At 45.4% G+C, this 19,657-nt stretch overlaps 1 protein-coding gene across 1 annotated transcript in view; it reads right to left on the reverse strand.

The window, feature by feature from the left end:
* LOC114625248 (putative DMBT1-like protein) overlaps positions 1–18,988 on the reverse strand; it is a 68,278-nt gene extending 49,290 nt beyond the window's left edge. Inside the window, exons 1-3 of the mRNA XM_028772537.1 lie at positions 18,923–18,988; positions 9,532–9,630; positions 2,620–2,652 (exon numbers count right to left, since the gene is read on the reverse strand). Of these exons, the coding sequence (XP_028628370.1) occupies positions 2,620–2,652; positions 9,532–9,630; positions 18,923–18,986 (196 nt within the window). The 5' untranslated portion in view covers positions 18,987–18,988. The remainder of the gene's footprint in view (positions 1–2,619; positions 2,653–9,531; positions 9,631–18,922) is intronic.
* Positions 18,989–19,657: the final 669 nt, after the last annotated feature.

A 19,657-nucleotide genomic window follows, 5' to 3' on the forward strand; every position in this document is an offset into this window, starting at 1 on the left:
GTCAAAAACACAGGTCAAGGCAACATAAGCAGAGACCATTTGTATATAACTACATATAAATATATATGTGTATATATAACTATATAACATAATTATATATATATATATATATATATATATATATATACACACACACACACACATATATATATATGGCTACAGTTTTCAAATGGTTGGTAGTAAAACGTGTGTGTGTGTGTGTGTGTGTGTGTGTACAACAAAACCAGAAAATTAGAAATATAAGAAAATAGAAAGAAAAACTACAAAATGCCCACTGGCTCTTAGCTAATTCCTGGAATTGATTGTTTAAACTTTAGCCTCTTGGCATTGGAAGGATAATGGAAATCCTGCATAACGGAATGCTCTGTGCTTGGTTTGCCGAGAGGAGATTATTGCCATTGGTTCAGGACGCATATTAGAATGCTGTACATATGCCTGTCTCTTTTCATTCCATAGGTATCTACAGATGAGCTGTCTCTTGCTGACCAGAGCTGCTCTTGGCTCTCAGATAAAGAGAAGACAGCTTTTCTCACCAATTTCCCACCCTGGAGAGAGGGGAGAACAGAGGATAAGCAAGGGATTAAAGCAAAAATACAAAAACCATCTCAGCTGGGAGGGAAACAGATGGACCCTATAGAATGTGACTGAGAGGAAGACTGTTTGCATTGTGTGTTCAATGGAATTCTTTCTGTGGGAGTGCTATTTTATCTGAGACATGATGAGGAGAAGTCTGGGGAAATGTGAAGGGGTAAAGGGTGTTTGGGATCAAAGGAAGAGTTGGGGCAGGTCCTAAGTCAACACTACCTTGTCTATTAGGAGCTGGACAAAGGTCAGAGGAAGATCTAATGCAGGATAAAGTGTTTCCTCAGTGGTTAGAGATATACATGGGAGCCTTTGAGTGGTATATACCTTTAATCTAATCCTAGCACCTGGACGATGAGTTCATCTCGGGAGGCATATATATTCATTCTAAGTTCCAGGCCAGCCTGACTGCATGGTTTGCATAGTTACGCACACGCACGCAGGAGAGGGAGGACCAATGGAGCAATCTTTGGGAGGTTTTGAGCATTAGGAAGTGAAGCAATTTACAATTTATGGTGGGATGGTAACAGGTAGGTGGCTGCTTAGAGCACTGTTGCCATCCAGGAAGAAAGATGACAAGACTCTGAAGGATGGCAGTCCTAGGGTTGAGAGATGCTGAAGAGTTTAGCATATACTGGGGCAGGAAAGGATGTGGGAGGAGCACCCTCATAGAGGCAAAGAGGAGGAGGGAGAGAGCGGATGTGGGAGTGGGGTTTGTGGAGGGGTAACTGGGAAGTGGGGTATCATTTGAGATGTAAACAAATGGAATGATCAATAATAAACAGGAAGAAAGTAGAGACAGAATTTTCTGAGGTTATTAAGTAGAATGAAGAAAGAGAGACAAGGAGGGTCTCCAATTCTTCTGTGTAGGGACACTAACTGTGCAGGGGCACTGAGACTGCCCTCAGCATCAGCTTCCACCAAAGTCGAGCTACACACGATCCCATCCAATCCACATTACACACAATACCATCCAACCAACTTCCACAGCCCCCCTGACTAGCTAATGGTGTCATTCAGGGAAATTGAATTAATTTTCTGATTCTGTTTTATTATCAGTAAAATGGATATTTAAAAAGCACCAACTCATAGGTAGGTTTCTTATGAAAAAGTCATGCTAGGTCTTCATGCTTGTGCAGGAGGAATTTTTACCAACTGAACCATCATCCAGCTCCAGAACCTGATTTTTTTTTTCAAGAGGAATTTTATATGGAATCAGAAAACTCATGAGTTCATGATTGCCTGAGGCTGGTTTGATATACTGTCTGCAGATGTTTAGAAAATACCATGACAGCATCTGGCTTGTGAAACTTAAGTGTTCCAAAAGGGGTTCTGGCCTCTGAACTTAAGACTCAAACAAGAGGTGATTCTGCAGGTAAAGCGGTCCCCCAGAACCATCACACACTTCAGTGTGTTCCTACTTGTCATTGTCCCAAGTCTGTGACCTTCAACCCAGATGGACTACTGTGAAACAGTTGTTTTGTCTCCTCTTTAAGAAGGACATAAATGGCCTGTTAAGGTCACTTCCACTAATGAAGTGGCAGAAATGGGACCTAAAGCTTCTGCTGCCGAAGTCCTGACAGAGTGGTGACTGAGTATGGAGTATACCACACATTCTCCAAACTCAGCTCAGCCAGTGTTAATGAGTCAGTGTTGAATGAGGGGGAGTAGAAGATGAGGAGACCAACAGTACCAACCAACCAGAGCTCCCAGGGCCTAAACCACCAGCCTGGGAGCACATAGGGAGGGACCCATGGCTCCAGCTATATGTGTAGGGGAGGATGGCTGTCAGGCATAGGTGGGTGAGGAAGTCCTTGGTCCAGTGGACTGGACGCCCCAGTGTGGGGGAAATTGTGGGTGGGGAGGTGAGAGTGGGAGGGTGGGCAAGGGCATATTCTCATAGAAGCAGGAGGGGGGATGGGAGAGGGGGTTCCTGGAGGGGGGGAAGGGAATTACATCTGAAATGTAAATAAAATATCCAATAAAAAAATCTAGAAAAAAAGAAGAAGAAGAGCTTCCCATGAAAATGCCTCCTACCTTGAGGCCTTGCCACGGGCTCCTCACCATTTCCTGTAGGGAGTAGGGGTTGAGATTTCAGTGGCCGTTGGAATAAAGAGCTAATGGCAATCTGGTGGCATTTGTTCCTGGGTTACTCAGAGGTTGTCTCTTTGTGAGATGTCTTGAAACCCTTATGATGCAACTTCCCATGTCTGCCACTATGTTTTCTATATAAAATCCATGTCAACATCCGGTGTCTAAAAGTCCTGAGCTCAAGCCCTGAGCACTTAAATTACGCGTGTCTCTTTACATCTGACATACCCCCCAAGCAGCAGGGTCAATTTGTGATTGCAGCTGTGGAGGCAAAGGTGCCAGAGGCATTGGTGTAGGTGCAATCTTGATCACAAGATGTGCACTGTTGGGGAGAGAGGTGGCCCTTACCTTCACAGATGACACTGGCATCTTCTCCAGGACCACAGTTATGAAGGTGCCAGCCAGCATGAGGACACTGACCTAAAAAACTCTCTGTCCCAGTACAGTCCATCTCATCCAGCAGAAATTCCCCTGGACCATCACCAAATCGTGACTGAACTGGGGCTTCGAGGGCACGCCCACAGTTGAGCTGTCGGCACACCACGTCGGCTTCACGTATGTCCCACTGGTCATCGCAAACTCTGCCCCACTGGCCACGGTAGTAAACTTCTACACGCCCGGAGCATCGTCCTGACCCATTCGTGAGCTGCAACTGTGGCCAGTCTTAAAGGTACAAAAGTACTACTGGAGAGAAGCTACTCTGCTTGAGTCTCCTAGGATCCAGCCTAAATAGAACACCAAGCACTCATACGTGTATCACATCTGAGTAGACAGCACGGGGATCCTGTCATTAGCATGGTGGACATGAGCCTTCTTGTCACAGAGGTCAGGGTCTAGCAGCAAAGGTGAATTCTGCCTCATCCTGGCTGAGTTAGGATTCACAGGGAGAACTATGAGACATCTCTGATGCATTTAACCCTTAAGACAGCTCCCACTGGCCATACTACCACTTTACTAAAGTGAGTCATTTTAATGTAGAATGAAATGAAGATCTGCAAGCCAAGTGTGAGGAGCAAAGTGGGCTTGGATAATGGGTTGGGAGTGGGTAACGGATGGTAGGGACAGGGATGTCTCTTCTAAATGGTAATGGACTCAAGGTTTGGAGAGGAGCGGGAAGGAGTTACTTGGACCAAAAACACCTGGGAAGAGGGTAGAACTTCCTTCAACACAGTAAGCAAAACACCAAACAACACAGGGTGAATACACAGGAATTCTCTAGTGAAGTCGTTCTATCCAGTAAGGTGTGTATGGCTACAGATCTACCTATTAGTTAGAAATGTGATACCCGCCAAATCGCATCACACAAGGAGCTGGGAAACCTTAACTCACCACCAGGAAATGGTGTTAAGAGTTCAGCATCTAAGAGCAAAGTAAATAAAGAGAAGTCATTACCACCCAAAGAGCCCACCCAAGTGTGCTATATGTGTGGCATCCCACAGAGTGGATGTTAGGTGGCACCGTGACTGTGTGCAGGGAGAGTGTGTCCAGTAGGATCTGGTCAGTGAGAAGTGAAAATCGATGACTCCAGGCTGCTCAGAGTCAATTACAAACTGGATTATGTGCACACATACACTGCCTTCCAGAAGGCAGCAGAGTCAGAGGCTTCTAGAAAGCACTCTTATTGTCTCGCAAAGGGGCACATCCAGAGACTCAGTTGTTAAACACATTGTCCTGGGACTCCTCTCTCTGTCCTTATGTCTCAAGCCAGGACTTGCCTTAGTCAATCTGAGTTCCATTGCATCTGTGAATTATAATCTGCAAAGCCAGATGCATTCATTTCTCCTCCAGAATCCTCTGAAATATGTTTGGGCACCAGAACAAAGCAGTTTGGGATGACACACTACCTGCATGGTTAATGCCAAGGAAGTCAGCTTTTCATTTTTCTTTCTTTTGCTGGGTCCTTCTGGTGAAACCCATTGTTTGTCTCCTGCCCTCCCCTGCCTCCCACATGGGTTATGGTAGCAAATGCAATCAAATGACTGGAGGAGCTTGTGGGTGCTCTATTACAGACGTGCCAAGGGCTTTGCTCTTACCAACATCTCTTGAAGTTTCATTTTCTATGAGAATGTGTTCAGATTCTATGAGGAAGAGAAGGTAGAAGGCAAGGTGAGTCGGTAGGAGAGGGAAAATCTACAATGCCATGGCTTGCTGTTGCCCCAGCACCATGTGCCCAGGGGGAAGCCCAGCCTAGAACTGGTTACACGGGGCTAGTATAGCATGGCCAATGCTATCAAGCTCATTGCCTTTGTTCAGTATTCGTGGGGATGTTACATGTTAGTGTGAATCATGCTCACATCTTCCAGTGAGGGATGGTTTGCAGAGCGTCTGTCTCAGTTTGAGATTGGAGCTGAAATGGCCATAGGCTAAATAGGTGCAGTTTCTTGAGGGGTTTATGCTAGTTTGTGCTGGCTATTTAAGTATGGTTTCATATTATAATAATGCAACTTTGGTGTCTCTTAGACTTCTAGAGACAATGGCATTTCAGAGTCTCTGCTTAGGGCAGGCTGTACCATTTGGGGATTAGCTCATTGGCATTTATTTGCTTTCTCACTGACAAACCACCTGCTCATTTTCCCAGTTAGCATCCTTTGTTTTTCTGCCTGTAGTAGGGGATGCAGGCACTTCCGGAGTTGGAATGGGAGAAGAGTGGGTTCTGATGGTGAAGGCTTTGCTTTAGAGAAACCAGGACAGCTAAGCTAGGGATCTAGTGAGGTTGTGGAGTGTGAGTGTGAGTGTGTGTGTGTGTGTGCGCGTGTGTGTTCTGGGGAGGCCAAATAGATGGTGCAGATGAGACACCTAGCAGAGCAACAAAGACAACTGTGAATGCTTACACATTTTCCTAAGGTTCATGACATCTTCTCCAAACTGTAGACATATTTGGTGGTGAAATGGGGCATTAGGTTTGGACACCTCAGGTCCACATATATGCTGGGTGATCTTGGTCAAGAAGGAATTTATCTTGACCTTGATTTGTCCTTTAATTTTGATTTCTTTATTTTCAAAACAAGAAAAATAAAACAAACCCTCTTGAGTGGTAAAGATGGAATAGGAAATGGAGAATCGAAAAGACCCACATGAGCAGATAGGATTTAGGCTTCAAAGCAGTCTCTCAGGCAAAACCAGTCAGAGACCTGTTACTCCTGGCCTTAGAATACAAGGCATGCTATGATTCAAATTCTTATTCAACATATCCGCCAAAATAGCATATTTACAAAAAATTACAGGACAAACTTAATCAACTTTAATCAGTAAGAAAGACAATCAGAGAAAATCGTTCGGAAGCTCTGGGCCCAGGCTCACACTTGGATAAGGAGTTGTAGACAATTTCCATCACTTTGAAAGTAATTATTAACCAACTATTAATGCACTATCAATTTATAACCAGTTACTGAAGTCTAGTCTCCATCTGTATATGCTTGATTCTAAACCTTCTGCACTATTGCCATCTTGTATTGGAACATTCTTTGAAAGAGGGAGCCATCCTGTGCATCGTAGAGGGCTTAACTATGTATGGATGCTACCACACACACCAGGGGCATCCCCCACTGTAAAGATCAAAATGTCTAAATGCTTCCTAGGGCACAAAAGCACCTTTAGCTCAGAACAAACACAGAAAGATAAACTTGAGAAGGACTTTAAAATCCCCCAAAGCAAGGCTTATGCTTGTGCTAATTTGCTAACTAGGCTGTTCTCAGTACCCCTCCCCCACCCCCAAAGGTACCTGGTCCAAGTGCGTGCAGCCTGAGAGAGCAGCAAAGTCCTCCTTCTGCCCACCCAGGCTGCCCAGAGTGAATTCTGCCCCCATAGTAGCTCCGAGGGCTCACGGGAAGCGCTTTCAAAAACATGTCGCATGGCTCAACCTTAAAGCAAGCCTCAGAATGAGGATAAAGAGAGGAACTAAGGCTATCTTTCTCCTCAAGGCTGGAGGGAAGCCTTAGGAATAGCAGTTTCATGGATCAGGACTCTCTAAATTCCCTACAGGGGGAAGACCCTGACCAGGGCAGGACTCATGACATCTACAGTCACCATGAATGACATGCCACTTCTGATAGGAGCAGAAGGCCATTGGTTCATCCCATGGAGCCAGAGATATGTTTACTGTTAAACTGAGCAAGCCTTCCACAGAACATGCTTGTTAGGGGAGTATTTAACTCCTGGTCAGTGGATGGAGCCTTGGGTCCTGCTTCTTGGAAGGTTGAATCTTGTGGAACATGAGCAGGGGAGACCTGGGAAGCAGGCTCTGGCTCACCAGTTAGCAGCTGGTGAACAAGGATAGAGCCTTTCTTTTCCCTTTTACCCAACTCTGCATCTTGCTATCGTCCACAGTTGGTTCGGCAGAGGCAGATCTACTCTGTCTCCAGGAGCTTTATTTCTACCCAAAGCAGGATTTTGGGGACCATGTTATTGGCAGCCTGGCTCTCAGGCTATAAGGCAGGGTAGTAAGTCACAGTCACTCCCATCACAACGATCACTCCCATTTAATTAGAGAAAAGTTTAGAGATACACAAAGCTTCACCGAGCACAGAGAGATGAGTGTGGGGAGAGCACCAGTAGAAGGTTACCCTGGGGTGCCTTCCTGTAATCCCTCAGGGCCCACAATTTGAAGGTCTCCATCCTTTGGCACTCTGCTGTCTCTGTCCTGAAATTTGTCATAGCTCTCACACTGGGACCCACAAATGACATAACTCTGCAGCTGGCCTGAGTGTTTTCCTTTCCCATCTGTTCTCCTCCCAGTGTTACCGTTGGCAACCTAAGTGGATGCAGTTGAACTGGAGTAGAATAAAAGGCCACATCCGGCTGCTTCCCAAACCCCATGAAGGAGAGGCACCACACAAGTGTCATTCTGAAGGTGCCCGGGACCAGGAGCAGACAGGACATTCGATCCCACATGACAGAATGTTACAAAGGCTTCCTTTAGGTCGGTCGGGGAGAAAGGGAAATGATTGGATAACGTAAAAAATCAACCATTGGAAAAGATGGAAAATAATTTACCAGAGCAGATGACACCAATGTCTTCCTCGTGCCCACAGTTGTGGATGAACCAGCCAGCGTGGGAGCACTGCCCCAGGGAGACCTCCGTCCCAGAACACTGCACGTCATCCAGAAGAATGGAGCCAGAGCCCTGGCCAAAATAGGCCTCTCCCAGGGTGGACACGGCATCCCCGCAGCCCAGCTGCTGGCACACGACCTGTGCTTCCTTCTTGTCCCACAGATCGTCGCACACTGTGCCCCACACACCTTCAAAATACACCTCCACTCGGCCAGAACACCTGCTAGAACCTTCCACGAGCTGCACGGGAAGCCAGTCTTTGGGAGAAAGGTTCCCCAACCCCACTTGAGTGTTGGTGAAGACAGTCACTTCCCCACCAGGTTCCCGGAAGTCCCGCCCATGTTCCCAGCACTTGGTTGAATCCTTTACAGTGATTCTTAATCTTCCTAATACTGTGACTCTTTAATGTAGTACCTCCTTTTGTGGTGACCCCAAACCATGAAATTATTTTGTTGCTACCTCACAACTGTAATTTTGCTACTGTAATAAATCATAATGTAAATATCTGATATGCAGAATATATGATATTTGACCCCTGTGGAGATCATGAGCCACTACCTGAGAACTGCTGTTTTACATGGACATCTTTATAAGGGGCATTGTCCCATTATACCAGGGAGGAAAGGGTGACAGTAGCATCAGCTTCCTAGTGTCAGAGCATTAGCTAATGAGAACCAGAATGGGACCCATAGATCTCCCTAAAGTCCTCATTTGGAATAGAACTATTTATTCATAAACAAGTTTAGATTTTGCTGGGAGGGGAAAGCCACAGGGCTTTTCTTTGTCCTTTCAATCATTTTTCATTCTGTGTCCCAACCGCCACCCACTCCAGCAAGGAAATCTTCATCTAAGAAGACAGAAACTGTCCAGATTGCCTGCTTGGTATTTCAGTGTAAGACTTGGATTCCTGGGTTATTTCCACTGTGCCCTGTGGTGCTGGGGAAAGGCAAATGCTTGGTGAATGCATACAGAGTGCATGCTGCCCTCTGCTGGCACCCAGCACTCCCAGTTTTATCTGCCAGCACTTTGCTAGGCAGCAGCCCGCTGGCTCTCCCAGGGCTCTCAGGAACAGCAAGCTTTCCTAGGAGGGTGGATAGAAAACAACCAAAAATGGGGTTCAGCTGGGTCAGCCGCTAGCTATGCAGTGTATGTGGGGCCACTTAGATTCTGTGTTCCTTGTCTGCAGAAGAACACAGTGCACACCTTAAAGGGTGAGCGTGAGCCAAATGCAGGTGTAGTGCCTGTCACAGGGGGATGCTCAGGAACAATTGCTATTATCTCCATTTTATGAACCAATAGTTAGATAGATGAGGGCTGTTAGGCATTCCCAAAACTGCTGAGGGAAAGCTGTGATGGGGGAGGGAGGGGAATGCTCTCTTGGTAGCTCTCCTCTTTCCAGTCACCAGAGAGCAGAGTTTCAAAGTGTGGCCCTTGGATAGGCCCTGTTTCCATCTCTGAGAAAACTTGTTCAATATGGACTTCTGGGGTACACACCTGTCTAAGGGTAAGACCCAAGACTTTGCACGTTCTACAGGTTCTAGAGTGATTGTCATGTGCTTCACCATTTAAGAACACTCTTCATGATTAATGCGTAAGAACCAAGGATGCAGGGAAGCCTCTGACAGTATCTCTGTTTCGTTAGGCACAAAAAATATTGGGGTGTGTTTACATCTGAGGATGAGAGATTCATCCTACCTGAGTGTGGACTGTCTATCCCTGGGGGCTTTAGTGTCTTCTCATTTCAATGTTCCTTTCCTCCTTTCCCCCTTCCTTCTGTAGGCCACGGGCACTGTCTGGCTAGGACTTACCTTCTTGCTGTTCCTCAGACATGTCTTGGATGAAGGTTCTTTTAGGCCTTTCCTTCCCCAGCCTTGCTCTGGATCCTCTGATGTCCTTCCTGTAGCAAACTGAGATACACCGGTCATGTCAGAGACTTGCAGGGACCCTGAACACAGCTAACCCAGGCCTCATGGAAACCTCCTGGGTTTTGCTCCAAATCCATCAATCCCCAGGCACAGCAGACCAAGGCATGGGGATCTAAATTTGCAGCTACCCAAAGCAGGGCTATCAATGAGAAAGCAGAGCTATCTACGGGAAAGCAGGGCTGTCAATGGGAAAACAGGGCTATCTGTGAGAAAGCAGAGCTATCTACAGGAAAGCAGGGCTATCTATGGGAAAGCAGGGCTGTCAACGGGAAAGCATCAGGTGCCCTGAAACCTATTTTCCTTAAGCTTCTGCTTTGCAGTATACTTGGTTTTAAAATTCTCCTTGCTATCATTTCTGTGTTAATTTCAGTAATTTTAACAATGGGTCAGCCAGTATACTTCCTTATGATTCAATAGCTGTCTGTGGCTGATGTATTTTCTTTAAGGAAGTAAATAAATTCTACTATGCTCTTAGTTAATTCCATGTTCCTAACATTTCTTGCACTGGCTTTTTAAAACAATTTTTTTCTTTCTTAAAAATACATCTATTCTTATAGAATTTTTATTATCCTTTTTCATTTGGAAAGATCTTTATGGTTGTTTTTCCTAATTATAAATTGTTTTTTAAATTTTCTTTCTTTCTTCGTTTCATCATTTGCTTCTTTGTTTCTTTGCTTCTTTCTTTCTTTGCTTCTTCCTTTCTTTCATATGATGATGTCATACTATACGGCCATGGCTGGCCTTATGCAAAACAGACTGACTTGAATTCACAAAATCTGCCTGCCTCTGCCTCTCAAGTACTGGGATTAAAGGTCTGGTCCTGGTTTTTGTTTTGTTTTGTTTCATATAAAATTTTGTAATTTTACTTTCCAAAAAATGGATATACATTATTGCCATTTACATTGCATTCTTAGAACTTTTTTCTTTTCTTTTATTGGACATTTTCTTTATTTACATTTCAAATGTTAACTCCTTTCCCAGTTTCCCCTCCAGAAACCCCCTATCCCATCCCCCCTCCCTCTGCTTCTATGAGGGTGCTCCCCCACCCACCCACTCCCACCTCCCAGCCCTGGTATTCCCCTACACTGGGGCATCGAGCCTTCACAGGACCAAGGGCCTCTCCCCCCACTAATGCCGGACAAGTCCATCTTCTACTATATATGCAGCTGGAGCCATCTGTTGCTCCATGTGTACTCTTTGGTTGTTGGTTTAGATCCTGGGAGCTCTGGGGGGTCTGGTTGGTTGATATTGTTGTTCTTCCTATGGGGTTGCAAACTCCCTCAGCTCCTTTAGTCCCTTCTCTAACTCCTCCATTGGGGACCCTGTACTCAGTCCAATGGTTGGCTGTGAGCATCCTCCTCTGTATTTGCCAGGCTCTGGCAGAGCCTCTCAGGAGACAGCTATATCAGGCTCCTGTCTGATTTGGTTAATAAGAAGATATTTGGCTACTACTCAGAATAAATATGGCAGGGTTGTTTTTATTGTTGATGTTTTGTTTTAAACTACTTCATTGTTCTTCATGAACAAAAGCAATAACTTTTCTCTAACACCATTAATTGCAAGCCAAGACTGTCCCCCACAACAACCCCCCTGGTGAATCTATCTGCCACTCAGCCCATATCTCTGCTGTAGCCATTGGAAGGTGACTTCCTGCTCAGTAGACAACCAAGAACCCAGTCCTATTGTGCTTTTAGGTCAGGTTACTTTTACAATAGCCTAATTAATTACCAGCCGTCTGTTAGGTGTGCCCGATGTGCTTTGACATTGATAATGCCCTGGAATTCGTCAAGTGACCCAGTCATTTTGTCCTCTTCACAGACGAATAACCAGATGAGGTAATATACAGGCCACTGAGCAGAGGTATGAGTTTGGCAGCAAGACGAGACAGCAGAGCTGCCTAAAGCCCCTGGGAGTCCAGAGTTGGAACTGCTGGGCCTTATTCAATGCTCATGGGGAGCCCCCTGGGGTCAAAGCACTGTCGATTCCCTATTCTGAGCTGACTTAAAAAGATTCTACCATCATTTCCATTCTCATTTCACAGATAAGAAACTTAGGACACACAGAGCCAAGAAACTTCCCCAGACCCACGGCTGGCAGGAGGCAGCCCCAGACCCACAGCTGGCAGGAGGCCGTGCCCTTGTTTGGTTCTGGAGGAACGTCAGCCTTGGCAGCACCTGGCCTCCCTAGCACCTTCTTCGTCTTGTTCACGATCCATGGCCTGGCTTTGACTCCTCCCTGACCCCACAGTCTACTACATCAGGTCAGGTCTTCCATTTATCTAGTCTTCCCCACCCTGGCTGAGACAGTGTCTCAGTGTGAATCTCCAGGACAGCCTCTAACTTAATATCCTGCCTCAGCCTCCTGAGGGATGAGGCTACAGGTGTGTGTCATCATGTCTGGCACCAGTTACTTTTCATTAATAGTAATAAATCTTTGTGTATCTCTCTTTTGAGACAAGGTCTCACTATGTAGCCCTGGCTGACCTGTTTCTGATTTTAAGACTGGCCTTGAAATCATAGGGATCTGCCTCCTAATTGCTGGGATTGAAAGAGTGTGCCGCCAAACCCAGACTCAGCATTTTGAAAGAATTATATACCCAGCATCACATTAGAAACCATGTAGTGTGTGCTGATTAGGCCCAGCAAGGTGACCTGGAATAGGTGGTCATGGGAGGGAAGAAAGGGAGGAAGGAGTGGAGGGAGGGAGGAAGAAAGAAAAGAAGAAAAGGTCTCTATTGCTGTTGTATAAAAACATGGCCATCCAGAGTAAGGAGAGGTGTGTATGTGTGTACATGCATGTGTGCACACTCGTGTATGCGTGTATGTGTGTATGTGTGTATATGTGTGTACATGTGCATATGCTCCCATGTGTGTATGTGTGTGTGCATGTGTATATGTGTATGTACATGTGTGTGTGCTTGTGTGTGTGCATGTGTGTATATGTGTGAATGGGTGCGTGCCTGCTGTCATTCTTTCACTTTCCGAAATTTAATTTGTCTTCCATTCTAGTCCACGTCACCTGCTTACTCATCCACTCCCAAAAAAGCCATGTTAGCATCATTTTAATAACTATACTAGGTCCTAATTGTCAATTAGATAAAGATCAAAGTTCTTAGCTTGAATTCAAGACCCCTCTGTAGTTAGACCATAGCTCCCTTCCCAGCTCCTGTCTTATTGGTGGGTTGTTCTTTATCTCAGAAAGAAGCCTCATTCTGTCCACCTCTAGCCCTTCTCTTGAACTATTAAAATTCCCACATCTGAACACGGCCATTTAGACACAGCCAACCCTAAGGCAGAGGCTGCGGTTCTAGATGGTTGTCGACAAACTGCTTGAGGTGGTAGAGATTAACCCAAGTAAAACAGGTGCTCTTTGCTACGCTCCCTGAGACAGGAAGGCTGATTGCCAAGCTTCTGGGGACAATAGCCATGCAGGCATCATTCACTTCTTGTGATAATCAGTGATCCAGTGGCCTGAGGGACATGGGGGTGACACCCAAGAAGCTTCCAAGCAACTGAGTCACCAAAAGAGGCAGCTTCGATTGCAGCTTTCATGCTGCATAATGGACCTCACTTTTCTCTTGCTCATTACCAAACCTGGGATCCCAGTTAGGATGTTTGCATACATGAGAATGGGGAAAGACGGCCACTTTGTCCCTGGCAATACTTAATCATATCCTTTAAACACACTTCCTAAGGCTGTGAAGTGGGATGAGCTGCTTGCTGAAAATACACAGCGTGATCCATGGCATGTTGAGTAGAACTGTCAGGACGTGAGGCAGGATGGGAAAGGTGTTGAGTGTGAGGGCAGTGATGGGACTGGCCAACTAAGAGGAGGGACAAGGAAGAGTCAGAGTGCAGCCACAGGGCTGGAGCCTGTGCTTGGGGTGTCAGACACAGGAAAATCTAGAGGCCTGGATGGGTTACATATTAGAAATGATTGCCACAGGTCAGGAAGCAGACTGAACCACTAGGGGTAAGTGATTAGAAGGGCCAGCCTAAGATGAGATAGGCCACAGGAAGAACCAATGGCTGAGCTCATAGACACTAGCCAGACTGGTGCCATTGGCTCAGAAAATAAAGGCTAGGGTCCATCTTCCCCTCAAAAGAACAATGCCAGGAGAGAGATAGGGGTAGGATAGGGCTAGGAGGTGAGGAGAGTGAGGGTCTATGACCACTTGGCCAGAGTCTGGCTGTGGAGAAAAGGTGACTTTCGAGGAGGGTCCTAGCAGGGAGGATTAAGCCAACTGCTGTCTGTTATCTTGCTCTTTGAGTCAGTTTCTCACTATAAAGCCTGGACTGGCCCCGGACTTACACAGGTGGTCACCACAAGGTCTAGCTGTAGTCTTTGTATGGAGAAATGGGTGCTGTTGCTGGGGTCTGAGCCTAGGGCCATATGCAGGCCAAGAATGTACTCTACCACCGAGGTACACCAGCTCCCAGTCTTTCATATGGAGAACTGACAATCTCCCAATCTTAAGTAAGGCATGCTGCATCTCTACATGCCCCCAGCCTCAAGCTGTCCCCACCCCTCCTCTACAGAACTCCAGGGCAGCCAGCAGTGGGGAAAGGTGGGGTCTTCCTGTTTGATTTGGACTATTGTTGGAAACATGAGTTGAGGAGCCAGGGATGAGAGAAGATCTGAGGACTGGGCATGGAGATAGTGGATACCTTGGGAAGGAGGAGTGGATGAGGACAACGGGCCTTCTTTAGAGCAGGAATAGGGGGAAAGTGTTTGAAGCAGGTTGGTTGTGTGTAATATGTGTGAATGGCTGCATATGGTGAAAGTGAACTTGTGATGTGTACATGTGAATGAATGAATTAAAGTATGTATGAACAAGTATGAGAATGTGGGTGAATGGACATAAATATACATGAGAGGCGTGTGGACAGGTTTGAAAGATAGATAGATAGATAGATAGATAGATAGATAGATAGATAGATAGATGGTGAGTGTGTGTATGTGTGTGCACGTGCACACACATACACACACACACACACATGCTAGTGGGCCTACTAGCTAGTAATGTCAGCTTGACATAAGCTAATCATTTGAGAGAAGGGAACATTGACTGAGAACTTGTCCCTGTAAGATGGGGCTGCAGGCAAATCTGTAGAACATTTTCTTAATTAGTGATTGATGTGGGAGGGCCCAGCCCATTGTGGATGGTGCCATCCCAGAGCTGGTGGTCTTGGGTCCTTTAAGAAACCAGGCTGAGCAAGCCCTGAGGAGCAAACCAGTAAAACAACACACCTCCATGATCTCTGCATGGTCTCCTGCCTCCAGGGTTCCTGCCCCGTTTGAGTTCATGCCCTGACTTCCTTCAATGGTGAACTGTGATGTGGAATTCTAAGGTGAAATAAACCTTTTCCTTCCCAAGCTCCTTTTGGTCATGGTGTTTCACCACAGTGATAATAATCCTACCTGTGTTGTGAATGTACGCGTGAGTGTTTGGTAGTGTGACTGAGAGTATTTGTATCTCAGATCCTCATTGCATTCAGCAGGGCAGTGTGACATTCGCTTAGCATTTAACCAGAGGTCCATGGGACAGCAGGGCAGGCATCCTTCAGATGCACAGGTGGAAGAAGTATCAGTTGATCACAACAAGATTTGTAGAGACTTTCCCTATTTCAGTTGGAAAGTGTTGGGAACTGAAACTTTCAGAAAAATAAAGGCACTTGTGCTGAAGAGTGTAACAAGGCTGGCTAGAACTTCATGACTGAAATAGTCTAAAGATCCAAGATCAAAATTATTTTGAGTGGCGCAAGCCTTTAATCCCAGCACTTGGGAGGCAGAGGCAGGTGGATTTCTGAGTTCGAGGCCAGCCTGGTCTGCAGAATGAGTTCCAGGACAGCCTGGGCTATAAAGAGAAACTCCGTCAAAAAACAAAACAAAAAAAATTATTTTGAACTAGGTTTAATCCCCTCAACAGCCATCTATCACCTACCTTATGCATTTGATCCAACATCCTTTTTGAACATCAGACAATCCCTGGAAAATAGTCTCAGCAGACCACTAACTTCCATCAACTCAAAAGCTAGGCATGTTACCGGATATCACGTGAGATCAATAGCAGAGACTTCCCCCTGTGTTAGAACTGGCCTACACTATATCTCCAATAGCCTTCTTAGGAGCCACCAAGTTGCCCTTTGCATCTTTCATGTGAACTGCCCCAGTAATATCCAAGGCTCCAGTGATCTACAAGTCCCACAAATCCCTTCTATGGTTAAGTGACCTTCAGGGAGCTGCACTACCTCCCAGGGTAGTTGTTCTTAGAAGGTCACACTGGCCCCATTGTTTGTTAGACTCTTGTGCAATTGCCAGGAGCCTGGCAAAGCCTGTTGCACCATATCCTGTCACTAATCCTTGGCTCCTGGAAGCTCAAGCCCCTCAGCCCCCACCCCTCCACCTGAAAGCTGTAGAATGACATAAACATCTCAGTGGAGAGGTGTGGCAAGAGTATGGACAGGGACAGGAAGGTTGCGAGGGCACCGAGATAAAGGAGGCACCAGGGCTAGGGGAAAACAGCCCCACTGATAACCAAGATTTGCAAGAAGTGTCTACCAGATTAATTATCTTTGTATTTGCAGAACATGGGTGAAAGAAAAAAATATAATCCTCTTATTTTTGTTTTTGGAGAAGCTTGTGGGCAGAGGGGGTCCATACTCTTACTCGTTGATTTCCATTCCTTTTCTCCAAGTACTAAGCAGGCCTCAGTGGTGCCGGGTGCTATGCTGCAGCGTGGGGCCACAGAAGAACAGTGTGTTCTGCTGAACATGGCAGACAGCTCGAGCAGTGAGCAGGAGGTCAGCCAACACCAAAGAGGATAGAGGTCAGGCAGAGAGGAGAGCTGTGACCAGGTTAAGGACTTGAGTTTCAGTAAGACAAGAGGTGGGGCTCAGGGGAAGTTAGGACCAGGACCATGGTTGATTCTTCCATGGAGGACCCACTCTGTTCTCTGTTTTATAAGGGAGCTTCCAGAATACATTCTTAAGATAACCACTCCCCACCCCGACCCTGAGGCCTTCAAAAACCGTTACACTTGTCCCAGACTGAGATCTTTCTATTTCCCACCCCTGTATCCATGCTAAATCCTTTCTACACTCAATTCCAAACAGGCCTGGCCATACCCCAAGCGCACTTCCCCAGAGCAGCCCCAGCTGTGGCTAGGAGCAGATCTTATTGGGGTGCCTTCTGGACTGGACCAGGAGTCATGCTCACCCAGGCTTTGGTTGACATCCCCAAAGCCAGCACTGTCACTTTGAATGAGATCAACCTCAGCATCATCTTTTCCACAGTGGAGCCAGAATGATTGGCTAGAACTCTGCATTCTCGCAGAACACTCCAAATGCTCTCATGTGCCAGGGAACTCCAAACGTTCCGCAGAGCATTGGCAGAGTTCATAGGTCCCCAGTGTTTACATATGCAGCTTCCTATTCATGGAGGAAGAAAGAGAAGCTCCTTTTTTTCTGTATTTGGAAAGTTGAATCTATTACTTGGGAATTTTTACTGAGGGGCTGGGGAAGTAACTCTGAGGTTAAGAGTATGCTAGTCCTGCAGAAGACCAGAGTTCGGTTTCCAGCACATGCACTGAGCTGCTCACAGCCACTGTAACTCTAATTCCAGGGGATCTTACTTCTCTTTTAGTTTCTGGGGAGTGTGCTCAGGTGCATGCACCCACACAGGGACACAAACATACAATGAAAAGAAAAAAGGAAAAGGAAAGAGCTACTGAAATATTGAAATGAGGGACTATCCCAATTTCTTAAGAGACTTGGAAAATAGAGAACTCAAGGCTAAGGGACTCTGAGATTCAATAATTTTACCTCTTCATTTAAGATGTACAATTTGGAATCCACGGTGTCTATAGAAGCAATTAGACTGACTGAGCACTTCCTGTGTCTGAGGGACCCTTCAAAGTCTTTTACTAACACTTCATTAATCTACCTAATAATCTCATATGTCATGTCCCTTTGTAGGAGAGGGCACAGCAGCATGAGGATTCAAAGCTTGTTTCAAGTTCCTAAGACTAGAAAGTTCTTGTTAGGTCTTGAAGGCTCTAGAGTGGTGGTTCTCAACCTTCCTGACACTGTGAACCTTTAATACAGTTCCTCATGTTGTGGTGACTCCAACCATAAAATTATTTTCATTGCTATAATTTTGCTACTGGTATGAATCATAATGTAAACATCTGTGGTTTACCATGCAAAAGGGTTGTTTGACCACCAAAGGGTCGAGACCAACAGATTGAGAAACACCACTAGATTGTTACGTCTCTAACCTGTATTCCCAGGCTCAAGTATTATAGGACATGTAGATTCAAAAGAAAGCATAAAGCACCCAAGAAATTATTACATTGTTCCTTATGCTCCAGTACAACTTAACTGTTTTTTAAACACTAGGAATATTGCATAAATATATGCATACAATTATTTGTAATCAAGTTATTTGTTTTGAATTTTTGAATTCATTATGAAATTATGAATATTTTCAAATAGTCATTTGTTTACCTTCTTATCTATACTCAAGCAAGAAAATTAAGCAATAAAAGACTTTAACATTTTCCCCCAAAGCCACTAAACAATGATAAAAATAATCAAGATTATGTAAATGTTTCAAATTAGTTTAAAATGAAATTAAAACTTCCCTAAGCAGACCAGTAGAGAATATACATTAAAACCAAGAATAGCAAAGGGCTCAATCTGGTTCAATCTGGTTTTTATAAAGTACAGATTTTTCAGAGTAGAAATCTTTACAAGTCAAGTCCAGGTAATTTTGTGTCATATCAAATATTTCAAGCTAGGCTGTTTTATTGAAATTTTCCAGATCTGTTCAACACTAGAAAAGAAATACCAACTATAATTCAATACTCTTGGTGAGTGCTAAACGTCAAAACTTGAGCACATGAACCAAAGAAGACTTCACAGTCTTTGCTGGCTCATCTTGGCCAGTAGCCCTTCTATATTTCCCTCCAGAAGCCTAAAAACAGAGCCACAGTCCATGAAAACAATAAATTGACTGATGCTTTGTTCACAGAAAACAGATCTTTCATAAGACATTTGACTCAACATCCATAAACCGGATCAAGGAGATGTGCGGCTGATCACAGCAGCAGTCAACAGAGGTCAGATTATGTCAAACAGAGTAATTGCTCCCTTTGTGTTGACTTAAATTTAAGCTGGTGCATCAGAGGACAAGAGACAAAACCACACTTTCTCTCTCCAGTCTGTCACAAGGCTTTAGCTGTGTACAGAACCCTGGGGCATTAGCTATATACCTGCTTCAGGTAGAATCGCAGCGTGGAAGAACAGCAGCCAAAGGAGGCGGGCGTGGCAGCCCATGTTGGGAGGGCTTCCAGCTACTGGCTAGCCTCAAGTTCCAGCTTTATATTCTCTTCGGGCACCCTGGTGGGAGTGGCCTGGCAACTCGCTGCTCTTCTCCAGCTCGAATTGGCAGGCATCTGGAGCAGGGCACAGCAAAGCATTTGCCTTGGTGTCTTGAATGTTTTGTTCTGGGGAGCAAAAGTGATTTGGCCTATTAGATGCATTCCATTAGAACAACTAGAAGTCGATGTTAGAGAAGACAAACGCTGAACAATGTGCTGGCACCTGGCCAGGCAGACAGAACCCTCTAGGCCATCATTAAAGAGAGGCTACCAGGAGCCTAGATCCTACCTAAGATATTTCCTTGTAGCAAATGGACAATCCCAATGTAAGAGAGCTCTAGAGCCCTGCTTATCCCTCAATGCTCACACCCTACCTACCTCTCTCCTCTTGAAATTCCCCTTAGTCTCTAGCTACTTACACAATCGCTCTTCTAACTCCCATAGCGTTTATGAAGAGTGTGCACCTTACAACACTCAACACATTCTGCCTTGGTTATCATTGCTTGCCTTGCAGTCTTATTTCCTCCATGGAAATTTGCTTCCCATTACTGTGATAAATACCATGCTCCAAAGCAACTGGGGGTAGACCGGGTTTATTTTAAAGCTTATAGTCTATCAGTGAGGACA

The sequence above is a fragment of the Grammomys surdaster genome, unplaced genomic scaffold (genome assembly GCF_004785775.1).
Source record: "Grammomys surdaster isolate TR1022 unplaced genomic scaffold, NIH_TR_1.0 214, whole genome shotgun sequence".
Lineage (NCBI taxonomy): Eukaryota > Metazoa > Chordata > Mammalia > Rodentia > Muridae > Grammomys > Grammomys surdaster.